Consider the following 13,778-nt stretch of genomic DNA (forward strand, 5'->3'; position numbering starts at 1 on the left):
TTTTGTAGAAAGGACGAAAGTCAATGAAGCTTGATGCCTAACCGTAATTCTTCCCAAACGTTAGCTCTGTGTACGGACACTCTCAATAGGGTTACCGTATCAGTAGGTCGTCTGCATTGGTGTAGTGGGATACAGTGGTTCACCCCCGTGGTGCACCCTCTGATAATAGCATTATGACTCGCCTGATTGTGGAAATAAACACGGGATCGTATGGGGCGCGACGTGTACGTGCGTATACATATACATATATATGTATAAACGCCTACACGCATCGGCGCGAACGCGTTGCCCCGGCGCGGTTCATTAGGCCGCTTAAATGCAACGCGACAATAAATACGCGTCCTCGGTCAATCGATGGGATCAAGAGAGAGAGAGAGAGAGAGAGAGAGAGAGAGAGAGAGAGAGGGAGAGGGAGAGGGAGGGAGGAAAAGTGGGAGGGAGAGTATGTCGTGAAACGATCGAACCGTCATTCGATACAATCGTACTACGGTTTAATGTACTACAAGCAGCAAACCGATTGTTTTTTCACCATTAACGAAAATCACGATCAAAGGATAACACATCGCGAAAAATTCGGAAAATTTTGTTAATAATTGTTGAAAAAATTTGGAAATTGCTTTAAAGATAATCGCGAGATTTCTATGGTATAATAGTTGTAAGTAGAATGAAATCACCGAGAAATAATTCCACGATACATTTTGATATTTAGTAAGGTAAGATACTATACAAGCTTGTACGACGGTAAAGCGATATTTAGGAGGCTGGACGCGTGCCTGTATAACGTGAAGACATACGAAAGGCGCTATTTTTTTTTCTATCGTTGGTATTATAACTTCCCTCCTTTAACCGGACAAACTTAAACCGTGGTAAGTTTTTCGATCAATAAACGAAGGTATATGTATGAAATTTATTTTAATTAAAAATGAAATGTTTAGGATGGAGACGGAATACTTGAAATAAATAAATAAATCGTAAAATGAAGAATTAGGATGCATAATGTTTTTTTTTTTGTTTTTTAATTGGAGTGCGATACAAATGAACAAATGATGAAAAATGAAATATTAGTGATGAATTAACCCGTCATTATCGGTTAACATGTTAATTAACGCTTCAATTACTAAATAAATGATACAGATATTATATCGCTTGTTTAAATCATCGTATATCGCGCTTTTAACGCTATCAAACATTTATATAGGATCTAGAAATGAAAGAAATGGATAAAATTTAAAAAGATCATTAGCGAACTTGGAATAATAAGGACGATGGAAAGGGGTGTCGAGACACAAACGCCAGGAATATTTCTCGTAGAAACGATGTGACGAGCAACAGGCACCTCGATTCAAGAGCACGTGCACTCGGGCTGCCTCAGAATCTTTGGTATTTGATCGGTATCGATGGGGGCCAATACGTGCGTATCGAACGCGGAGAGGCGCGTCGAAGGTACGCGCTCGCGTTGTCCACGCGCCTCTACCAAACGCTATGGTATAGAGAACGCGTCTCGACGTGTGTGTGTTTGTGTACTGCCAGTTGCTCGTGTAAATGGGTAATAGGGTCAGCGTGCTAGCGGGACACACGAAAGGGGGTTGCTACCCCCTTTTCGTCACCCTCTCATCCGATCGTTAACACAACAAGTTTCTCTCATCGATCCGATCGATCCCACCGATCGATTTCGCTTACTCCTATTCGCAAATACAAAGGAGCATGATTCTAGTCATCGCATAACAGATAGATTATAGCACAATGAACAATTGTCAAGATCGACTTTGACGAAAACTTGACGAGATTCTTAGCTAGTCATCTTTGAGTTTTCGCATTTCTTAATTATATTCTGATCCAGGAATGAAATTGATATTGTATATGATTACAATGGATTTTCAATATAAGCTGTTTAGTTAAAAAAAAATGAGAAATATTGTTTCTGAATTTGTATTAAATAATTATTATATTTGTAATATCTCTTTCGTAAATATAAATACTTAGAACGTAGAAGCAGTGTTATTAACAATATATTGCGATTTCTGTAGGCTTGAGAAAAATCGAAATATAGTAAAATTCTAATCACGAATATTACAATCTTTTGTGTACCATAAACTCGTCTCTTTGATGTATTCGTTGGTTTCCGAGAATTACGGGTTAAAAGTTTTGTATACCGAACACGGTTGCGGAGTCCAATAATTCCGGGCTGTATAGAAAGAGATATATATATATATATATATATATATATATATATATATATAAATATATAAATATATAAATATATATATATATATATATATATATATATATATATGTATATATTTGTGTTTCCTTTTTACAACCTCGTAAATCGCGTTTCCGTTAAACTGTGCTTTTTATAAAGTAGTTCGAAAGTTACGTTATCCGTTCCTATTTTGACTATCTCAGTTGGGTGACGGTCACAATTGTGGCCGGATTATCTGTACGATATCGACTATTTCATTCGCTTGCTCGGTCAGCTTCGTCGACCCACGAACTACCAAAATGATACTGGAGTAGGAAGTGCTGGAAAATTTAAAAATACTATACTTGCACACGCATACTTCCATTCCCTCGATGCTCATTAATTATTCCCGCTCGAGGTGAGTTCACAAAGTCGTCTCTCGCGTGACCAGAAACTCGAGGGTGTGCCATAGTCCTTCATCCGCCTATTCACCATTTCTCAGCATTCTCATCCGTAGTGTATTAAGACATTACGATCTTAGAGATTACGTTATAGTGAAACTTTTTTCCCCGAACTTATCTCTCTTTAACATGGTAAATGCTTCAGTATACTTAACTTTTCCTTTTCCTCTTTGTTCATAATATTTTTAATCTTTATGTAAATTCTCGTCGGGTGAATTTTTTTTTTCCATCAGAAATCAGGGCTAAAAGATGATCAATTAGCTTTAGAAAATGAAAGAAATAATACAAGATAGTTTAGTTAAAATCGAAAAACGGAAAAGCCGAGTTTCTTGTACGTCTTTCGGTGTCCGAGAAGTCCGTTTTACGAGAGTATTCCGACAGGAAGAGCTTCAGGGGAAGGTTGGGGTAAAGGGTGATGGTAGGGAGAGAGAGCAATCGACGAAGCTAGAGGCATGTAATAAGAGAGCAGTGCTTTCGGCTCCCTTACTCTCTTTCTCTCTCGCTTTCTCTCTCTCTCTCTCTCTCTCTCTTTCTTTTCCTTCCCCTCTCTCTCTCTCTCTCTCTCTCTCTCTTTCTCATTCTCTTACTCTTTCTCTCTTGCACTCCGTTTCGCTTTCTCTGTCTATATGTATCTCTCTTTCTCTCTTGTACGTTGCATGGGACGATGTTGTCCAGTCGCTGGATCTCCGTGCATGGGGGTAGAAACGGAGGTGAAACGAGGGCCGAGGGGTGTCCAGTGACGATGGGTCGTCATGGCAACCGACTGCACCACCTCATCACCCCGTGCATCCCCCATGGCTGCAGTTCGAGTTTGCGAGCGGAACTGCATCCTGCGGACGAGGGAACCCTGAATTTCGGTGGATAAGTACGGAGCCGTGCGGGGTGAAGGGTAGTCCGCCGGGAAAAGGGAGGAACGGACAGTCACCCCTACGCGAATCTATGTCTAATGATTATCGTTGCCTTCTCGGGGCCGTTCGCGTGTAGCCGCTGCCGTCTCCTCGCTTGGACTCGTTCTGTTTAAAATAAAAAGCTGCTTTCAATGATACCGAAACGAGCTATAATATCTCTGAATTTTTTTTTTTTTTTTTTTTTTTTTTATGTATATATACATACTAGAATATCGATTATATAAATGAAAATTTTTTGATGAAAGAGCAGTAACTTTTCTTATGATTTTGACATTGTACAAAAAAAAAAAAAGAAAAAAAAAAAAGAAAACGAAAGGTAAAGAAAAGAAGATATTCCTCTGGATAGATTTTTGTAAATAAAATTGCATGAAACATCTAATATTTTTGTTCTTTCCAAGAGGATAATGAAACTCTAAGCTTTAAAAAATATTTTTAAATACGTATTATATATTCCACGTTTCACCATGATTTTCATTCTATAAAGTATAATTCGATTACTATTCAATAATTTATTTATTACAATAAAATGAAAATATGGAAGAGTTATGTGCGCGTTAATGCAAAAATTTCACGAGGTATGCGGCTGCATTATTACGCCCACCACGTAATTTGAAAAGCGGCTACATTTTTGTCAAAATTTTTGCTAAAGAATAAAAAATAAAAGTAAAAGAAAAGAGAGAGAGAGAGAGAGAGAGAGAGAGAAAAGAGCAGTTGCGCGAGGAAAGTTCCATGATGTCGTTCGTCTCGTACGATGATGAAACAACGATTTTATATGTTTTATCGATAGAAGAATCTTACTCTATAGCGTGATAACAACGACGTAAAAAAAAAAAAAAAAAAAAAAAAAAAAAAAAAAAGAAAAAAAAGAAACGAAGAGGTGATAGGAGAAAGGTATTCTCGATAAAATACTCGAGGATACACGCTCAGCCAGATTCGATCGATCTTTCTTCGAGGAAAATATCGTTGGGTCGAGCCAAGTCGAGCAACGAAATCGGTAGATTTATAATCGGTTGAGCTATAATCGGTCTAGTCGATGATGAAGGTAAACGCATAGGAAAAGAGAGAACTAGACCGCTGACAAGGTGGTTGTAGGGAGTAGCCAGGTAACGTAGGAGTCTCGTGTAGTACAGAAGAGAACGATCGAACGATAGACAAATAATGACTTCTGCTCTGCGATAAGAGCTAGCCGCGATAACGGTCGACTCGTTCGACTCGGTCGACTCAGCGAATCTCCTTGAACCAGGCCAATCGTCAGCGTTTTACGCGAAACACGACATTAGGGCTCACCTGGCTCGCCTGATGGACGTGCACGCGACTTTGAAAGTTTTTCGCGGGGACGACGGTAGCGACTCGACTAGTAGCGGTTCTACTACTCCTCCTATACGGGAAGGCGCATTACAATATTTATCTTATTTATCGGAGGTTTGCGCCATTTTCTGATCTGATTCCGCGATAGCGGTCACGTACAACCCGTGGCGACGGAGACAACACACAAGGTGGCGTGCCAGAAAATTATTATATGCCTTACTTTGCCGTCTGTCTGCCGAGTGAATATTTTATTAATTCCATAAAGCCCGTACACTGGACTCTCTCTCTCTCTCTCTCTCTCTCTCTTTCTCTCTTTTCTCTTGCTTTCATTCTCGCTTCTCAGGCAACGTCGATGGAGGTGTCTCTCGTTTGGCACGAAACGATCAGTGGATAACTGATAATTTTACGTTAGAGACGAAAATGATGTCAACGTGGATACACGAAGTGGGTATTCTCATTGCCTCAATTTGGTTGCTTTTTAATATTCGTTAGTTCAGCAGTTAGACTTTTTCGATATTTCGGGCAATTGTATGAATCTTCTCGTTAACCGAAGAAATTCCTCATAAGATCGGTCTTCGGCTTCTATGTCCTCGAGCCATTGAGAAACACGGTCACGCGCGGATCCATAATGGCTAGGAGCCAGAAAGTTTCGTCCTCGAAGGGAGAAGAGCCGAGTTCTCGCGGTATCCTTAGGTCGAAGGATACCCAAAGCTGGCAACTATGAATTTATGCAAATCGAGATAAGACTGGCAGATTTCCGTGACCTCGACTGCACGAGTCTCAGCCATCGGCGTATAGCGCAGCTTGCGAAGTGGCTTACCGTTTGGACTTCGTGCCCTCCGGACTAACTAGACTAGTCAAACGGTCCGAACTATCCTCGGACTTAACCGACTGTTAAGTTCGACTAGAGTTACTCGCAAGACCGAGCCCGTGTAATCCAACGGATCCTCGGAAATGCTTCGGCGTAAACGTCTAAGCGTCGGTCCTTGTCCCTGGACGATTCTAAATTCATGACGTCAAATGTAAAGGAACTTACTTATATAGAGTATACAAGTTTTACTCTTATAAAAGTAAAATAGTTCGATTTGACGTGTTTAACGATTACTTACTTGAACTTGCTAGATGACTTTGTAAAAGAATCAAACAAGTGATATAGATCTAGGCCGAAGGGCATGATAAATGCTTTAATTAGAAACATCCACATTGTCTGGATAAAATCGACGTCGTTCGAAGCAGCCGTAAAGACACGGAAAAAAATAGCTACGTACGCGTACTAGGTAGATACATAGAACACGCAGGTTTTGACATTATCGCGATCGCTACGCGTCCTAAGGGACCTGTCTTGATTTCAAAATCGTCTTCTTTTTTGTAAACGCGTCGAGCAGATCTAGATAGGTTGTACGCCGACTCATTAATATTCCATGACGGACTTAATTGACGCGATATCAACTAGGGACCTTGCGGAAAGTCATCGAACGACAGTAGTGTGTCCGCTCTCAGGGAAATAACGAATGCAAGGAATCAATTGTGCTAGCCGAGATAGTCCTCGTCTCTTCCCGCAAGGTGGGCGCGCGCAACGTAGCTTCGACGTAAAACTAAGAGCTAGGGAGCTCAAAACCGATAAGATCGTTCGCGTGAGTCTACTCGGGGGTAGTTTGCCCCAAATGGCTAGTCCCATTTCCCTCTTTTATAAGTAGCCACCGTTTCGACGTGTTTCCGTCGTTGCGACCACGTAACGCCCTTTTCTTTTTCATCCTTCCTGTCTTTTCACATTATAAGCTACATTTTCGTCAATTCCCCCCCCCCCCCCTCCCTCGAAGCTCCAATTACAATGAAAAACAACGATACACCATGTGAATGTATTTATTTCGTCTTCTCAAGTATCTTATATTATGTTTGATATCTTACGCGTTTATCATACTCCTTATGTGATAAAGCTGATAAGAAAAGTTCATCGATAATCGACTGTATCATTCAAATTCGAATGCTCTTCTCGCGCATGCGTCACTTGAATTTCTCAAGTTCTACGACGATTTAAATACTTCCCCCTTCATAGCAGACTCAAATTTTATTTGAAAAAATTCAGTATAGAATCAAAAAAAAAAAAAAAAAAAAAGAAAAAAAAAAGAAAAAAAAAAAAAGAAAAAAAAAAGATAAGACGGAGGGAGAGTGGGGTTCGAAAGAGACGATAGCAACTAGCGACTGGTTTATTAACGCCAAGCCGAGTAGCAAAAGCGGTGGTAGGAGCGAGGCCGAGGGTGGATTTGAGCTGAAAAAATCTGCCTATTCCTTCGGATTCCGAGCTGTTCGGGGTGTCCTTTTCCCCCTTTCTCTACGGAGGGCCGCGAAGAGGTACTTTTCGGGGCCGTGCGAATCCCAACGAACAACCGAGCGAGCGAGTGAGCAAGCAAGAGAGAAAGAGAGAGGGAAAAAGAGAAACAGAGAGAGAGAGAGAGAGAGAGAGAGAGAGAGGGAAAGAGAGAGAAAGAGAGACAGAGAGGAAGAGCGATAGAGAGAGCTGGCAAGCTGAAATCCTGACGTCCTGACGTGGCAGTGCGAGAGATCGAGCGCGAGATCGGGCTTACGAGTGCCCGCCGCGCTTCCACTTACACTTGCGCGCTTGGACGCGCTCAGCTAAGCTCAGCACATTGCTGTATGCCTAGCGGCTTTACCCTCGACAATGTTTTCATATTGTGCCGCGCGCCTGTTTATGGGCACGGGCCGCCTACTTGGCCAGCATTTTACTCGCTTTTCTCCGCTTCTTCTCTCTTCTCTTCTCTTCTCTTTCCTCTTCTTGGCTCAGCTCCTTCTACACCATCCGCGACTGCAATCTCTCTCTCTCTCTCTCTTTCTATTTCTCTTTCTCTTTCTCTTTCTCTCTCTCTCTCTCTCTCTCTTCTTTCCCCTCTTCCTATCTTTCTTTTTTTCCCGATATCTCGCTATCCTTCTTTCTCTCTCATCGTTGCAAGAATCAACGTGTCTCTTGGTTTTCAGCTTTACCTTCTTGTTCTCTTACGAGAACGAGCTTAAAAGCGCTGAAGGACTCGCGGGACCTGCCTCCACCGCCTCATCGCTGGAGAACTTGAAAGGAACCTCCAAGAGAGATACTCGACTCGGCTCGAGTACTTCCCTCGGCTTACCGTTTGTCTCCACTTCTTTCTCTCTCTCTCTCTCTCTCTCTCTCACTCTCTCTCTCTCTCTCTACCTCTCTTTTTTCTCTCTCTTCTTCTCTTGCTCGTTCTCTGTCCTTTCACCTACTCCTCCTCTCCTTCTCTTGGTATATTTTCCTTCTTTTTTTTTTTCGAACCTACCCGAATCCAGGCCCGAGTCTCAACATGGTACAGCTCTTCGCGTTCGTACCTGTTCGCACGAGGACGACTTTGGTGTGCCGGTTCAAGTACGTCGATGGCGCCCGTTTATTTCTTCTGAATGCGATTCGGTCCACCTGTCGTTCTTCTCTTTTTTCATTACTTTTTCTCTCTTTTCTCTTCTTATACTTTGCACACCTTCGCGCTTCGCGAAAGAGAAAGAACGGCGAGTGCTTGGAAGAAGTGTGACGAATCGACGCTTCGAAAAAACACTTTGGCTATTTTCTTGTCTTTTTCTCTTTCTCTCTCTCTCTCTCTCTCTCTCTCACTCTCTCTCTCTCTCTTTCTCCCTCTTTCTCTATCTTTCATTCTCGTCGTCCCTTGCTTTAGGCGTAATCGTTAATGATAAGATTTCATTACTTTTCTTTTTAACTTCGTCTTTTTTAACTTCAAAGATCTGCCGATTTATTCAATCTTATCTTTATTATTTTATAGATAATCATCTTTTATAGAGAACGATTTGACATGGATAAGATCGGATACGTATATGGCAAGAAGCATGAGTTATATAGTCCATGTGTTAAAATTGTAAGCTTTGATTTTAAATATCTATGATCATTATTATTCTATCTTAAAAAGGTTTATATGTTTGTAACGTCCACGTAAGACAGGGAGATACCTTATGTCGTGCCTGGGGATACCATATGGCAATTAAGCTAGAGGGAGATAAGGGATACGGAGCAAATATTTGCAGGGTGACGCCTTTACTTGCGCGCTAGTAGATAGGACTCTTTTTATGTTATCGACATTTTCAAATATTGTAATCGTGATAGTTAATATAATTGATGAGAAATAACGTCGATATTACGATGTTACGAAAAGAATCAAATTTTTATTTATACTTTCGAAACTACTACGATTCCTTACGTAACATTACCTTCGGCTTGTTTAAACAAGGATAAAAAAAAAAAGAGAAAAATGCTGCGGAGAGAATCGTCGAGCTTATAAAGAGTACCAATACGAAAAATATCTCTTTTTAATCGATATATTGTCGTAGTTTATAAAATAACGTCCAATTGTTGCGCTTAAAAATAGTATGTCGAAATACTCTTTCGTTTTTAGAGACGAATGAAATAACAGTATGTACTCCGGCATGTATTCTTTTGTTCGTGAACATTATTGTACCATCATAATTCATAGGGAAATAGTAGAATCATTTTATCGTTATTACAAATCTCATGGATAGTTTTCTTTTTCTTTTTGAAATATCGATAAAATCAATATTTTGTAATATTCTAGGATCTATCTTAGAGAAAAAAACATAATTGAATTTATATATTTATATTATAATTTTCCTGAGAATTGGGGAAGGGTGAATAATCGATTTAATTAATAACTCTCTCAGAAAAGTTTCCCTCTTTCTCCTAGTGAACTTCTTTGAATCAACCCTTTCATGATTCTGTTTTTTTTTTTTTTTTTTATATCGTTTTATATTATGTATATATATGCGTGTATACATACATATATACATATTCCTCCTACTTTACATTACGTATATTTCGTATTCTTTCTATAAGCTACATACCTTGAGAAGAAAAGACGAACGTCCGTTAAAAAGTTCATGGTGGTCAACGAACAGCAGACAAGCCGAAAGTAAAAGAGTCGAGGTGCTTAACTTTAAGCCGGCGCTAATGAGATTGAAACACAATGAAAATGTCGTATAACGAGTGGAAGAAGCTTTTGGTCTTTGAATCAAAGTCCGGCTACTTTCCAAAATCTCTGAAAAGCTCCTCGACCGGTCGAAGTGCAGCCGTTAGATGCTCGACGGTAAAAATTTTCCGAGAAATTTTTAGTCAGACGAAAAAGATCTCTTGTCTTTTCGTCGATTACATACACTACTCAAGAGGATATAAAATTAATGAACTTATTATTATTCTGATCGCAATAATCCAAATCGAGAATTTATTTCTTTTATCTTCTTAAAAGCGAATATAAAATCTATTTTAGATTAATTATTGATAAATACGTCATGATATTAATAATGCATCTTATTTCTAATAGATGTGAGCGAATCGATCATATACGATAACTTAGATAGGTATATACGAAAGCTATAATATAAAGGAAAATAGAATTTTAAAAAGAATATTCATTCGACATTTTTCCATTGAATCCGAATCTTCTTTTAACGATCTTAAAACGAAAACAAGTGCGTGATGGTAAACGTGTGTCGTTAACGTATACGTCGCACTTTCGACGTATTTAGATTTAAAGATACATCACACACACATACATACACACATATATATCATACACACATACATCACACACACATACATCACACACACATATATACATACAGACATACTAGATACATAAGCATAGGTACGTAGTTGTAGACGAAGGAAATCGTCGACGAGAGTGATGATTTCGAATCTACCATATGGCAAGGTTCTACGTTGTGCTTATCAAGAGATAAGTCGATGCAATTAAAGTGACTCTTTCTCTCTCTCTTTCTCTCTCTCTCTCTCTTTCACTCTCTCTCTCTCTCTCTTTCTCTTTTTCTCGTACACGTAGGCACTGTCTACCTGTCCTTCGCACGTAGGCAACATGTCGAGCTCATTGGGATTTTTAGTCCATGTGGCAGCTCGCTATATAGCACCTAAGTCTTTTTATCGGACGAAGGTACGCCTTTTAACGAGCGTACGGTAAACCGAGATAGGAGATAGCGGATTTGAATGCTCACCGTGCCATAACTATAGTCAAGGCAAATGACGAGAAACGTTGGTAAGAGCTACGTGTGATTCGAGAAAATCCGATGAATTTTTTCTAGCGATAAATCTATCCGCTTTCTACGTTTCCTTTTTTTTTTCCTTCTTTTTTTTTCGTTTCCTTTATTTCCCTCACTTTTTTTTTTTTTTTTTCTTTTTTTTTTTTTTTTATAGAAAAGATACGAGTATTTATTTATCTTTTTTTTTGTTCAAATTGATCAATCGAGATAGTTCAACAATTTCATTCATCCTTTCCTCTATTACTCTTTTGTTTTTCATTTATAATATCGATACTTATTTAAAAGCTACGTATTTTAATGTGTAGATCTTTCAGATACTTACGATTTATAATATTTATTATTCAATTTATACATTCTAAATATTTTCATTTTGTTATAATTAAAGATGACTTTTTTTTTTTTTTTAATTATAATTAAAGATGACATTTTCATTATGCCATAACTCCATATAATTTCAATGATTATCTTTATATAAATGAAAAATTATTTATCTTATTTATTGCCATGATTGTACGATCAAGAAAGAGATAATAGTTGATCAGTAAGATTTTCCTTTCTTGCCCAAAATTCGTTCTCTCTGAGCCATTAATTCCTCGGCGGTGATAATGACTTGGCATCTATGCGCCTGTGCGTTGCATCTTATGCTTTGACAGCATTCACGATCAACCACACACTGTAAACAATAAAATATTAGTCGATACAATTATACTAATTACTAAAAGCAATTTGCATGAAATGAACCAGAATCGTTTAGATATATCATGTTCTCATTTACTCGTATATAATTAGAACTTCATTTATTTATTTATTTAGCTATGTATTTAGAAATATATATATATATATATATATATATATATATATATTGTTTTCCTTTTATCGTTATAAGACTGTATTCGTCGATACTTTTAAGAAATGATAGAACGTTTTTTTTATTGACTTTCTACGTAATAGCATATAATAACATAAACGAACTTCATTCGTATCGATGGGAAAATTGGCATATTTAAATGGCGAAAAGTCAATATATGATTATCATTGAATGCTAAAGTTCTAACCTTATTAAGATGCGCAATGCGATGAATTCACACGATTAGAATTTCCAATTTGTGACTTCACTTTGATAATATAGTATATAGAATAAAATATTAATAATACAAGCTAAATAATCAATAATAGGACGATTTAATTTAATAAATAGCTAATCGTATATCATTTCTGTTAATATGTCCTTGTATATAAAAACACGGACTCAAGATCATTACCGTGAAACGAATTTTAATATAAATTGAAATATTTATGTATGTTTTGTTATTTATTTATTTATTTTTTTTTTTCCTAATAAACGAGAAAGAAACGTAAGACTAAAGAGATATCATGTGAAACGATCGACAAAGCAGAAAAACAGGCTGTATGTAAATGTGTACTGACGGGGTCACCGTGCCGACCGCAGCGTGAGTTATCGGGAGCAGCCACGATAAGTGTGCTAGCAAGAAGAGTTACAAAAACGAGCAGCATGAACTTCGACATCTTCGTTGTTTCTTGGAATTCTGTAAGAAAAACATTGTGATCTAATTAATAAATGATCATTAGTTTAAAATATATTTTTATTGTGAAATTTTAATTATATTGCCAATGAATAATCGTAATACTGTTTTGGCATTTCTAACTTTAATCTCTTTCACGAGGAATTTTATTCAAGGTTTTAAAGATCAAAAGCAATATTCGTGAAACACAGAACCGTCACGCACGAACACACTCATACATATGCTCACTAAAAGAAAAAAAAAAACACACGCACACACACATAGAAACACAGGCGATGTATATCAACGATTATACAGGTGTGTAGATAAATGAATCATTACTGGTTGCCCTGACTCGTTCTTGAATAAAGGATCCAGTGACTAAAGACTATACACACTCATGGTCGAGCATGTATGGGCGTTTAATCCACTTTAAAACGTTTATTCTTCGTTACGTAGCTATTGGAATAAATAAAGACGATTGTTCGAACACGTATACGTGCGAATGTGTGAAGAGAAAGTATGTCACAACGGCATCTCGAACCTTTCAAAAAATATAATGTGAAAGATTGCCTTTAATGAAAATATTCACTTCTTTTTAACGAAACGATCGATGTAAATATGTAACAATAATCGACGCAATCCGTGTGATTAAAGAAATAGTTTTATATTATTATCACTTGATACTTACAAATGGGCTTATTATTCGCTAACGAAATATAAACTACGCACAGATTCCGTCGCTAAGATATCTTCTCGAGAGTTCGACCTCGACTACCTTCCTTCGTTCGTTCTGTTCAAACTATATACGAAGTGTGTATACATATATGTATACACAAAGTATAGAAGTAGGAGAAACGGTGACTTTATGAATCTCGATGGCTTCTTCGAAACATATATGAGTCATTTACGAGCGAGTTTAGGCTCATGGGTCGTTTCAATGAAAAATGACCCTGTTATCTTACTTCTGTTATCGTTTCTTAAAACATATTCATAATATAAATTTCATATGCTGTTGCTTTAACAAGTGTTTTTTATTACTTTATAAAACTTGTATCGTACATAAAAAATAATACTCGATAAGTGATTCGTATTTTTTTTTTCTGTTTTCCTCTTTTTTTTCTTTTTTCTTTTTTGTATATAATTAAATAAAATAAAAAGGAACGATTAATGTACGCTACTATTCTCTATTGATCATCGTGCAAGAATGAAAATTTTATTTTTCCTCGAGATTTTATATCGACTGTAAGTCTTCACTTTCTGCGCCGTACGGTATGAAACGGACAAGTGCCTTTTG

General features: G+C 37.8%; 1 protein-coding gene across 2 annotated transcripts; it reads right to left on the reverse strand.

The window, feature by feature from the left end:
• Positions 1-11,273: 11,273 nt before the first annotated feature.
• LOC124949205 (omega-conotoxin-like protein 1) lies at positions 11,274-13,558 on the reverse strand. Of its 2 annotated transcripts, XR_007100991.1 has the most exons (4): positions 13,544-13,558; positions 13,173-13,460; positions 12,387-12,505; positions 11,274-11,631 (listed from the first exon to the last, which is right to left on the reverse strand). XR_007100991.1 is itself a non-coding variant. In XM_047493910.1 (2 exons), the coding sequence occupies exons 1-2, from the start codon at positions 12,483-12,485 to the stop codon at positions 11,497-11,499; spliced, it is 234 nt and encodes a 77-aa protein (XP_047349866.1). In that variant the 5' UTR covers positions 12,486-12,505; the 3' UTR covers positions 11,274-11,496. The 2 variants fall into 2 exon arrangements, 1 of the variants encoding a protein (XP_047349866.1); XM_047493910.1 differs by lacking the exons at positions 13,173-13,460; positions 13,544-13,558.
• Positions 13,559-13,778: the final 220 nt, after the last annotated feature.

Source organism: Vespa velutina, chromosome 5, assembly GCF_912470025.1.
Source record: "Vespa velutina chromosome 5, iVesVel2.1, whole genome shotgun sequence".
In the NCBI taxonomy this organism is placed as follows: domain Eukaryota; kingdom Metazoa; phylum Arthropoda; class Insecta; order Hymenoptera; family Vespidae; genus Vespa; species Vespa velutina.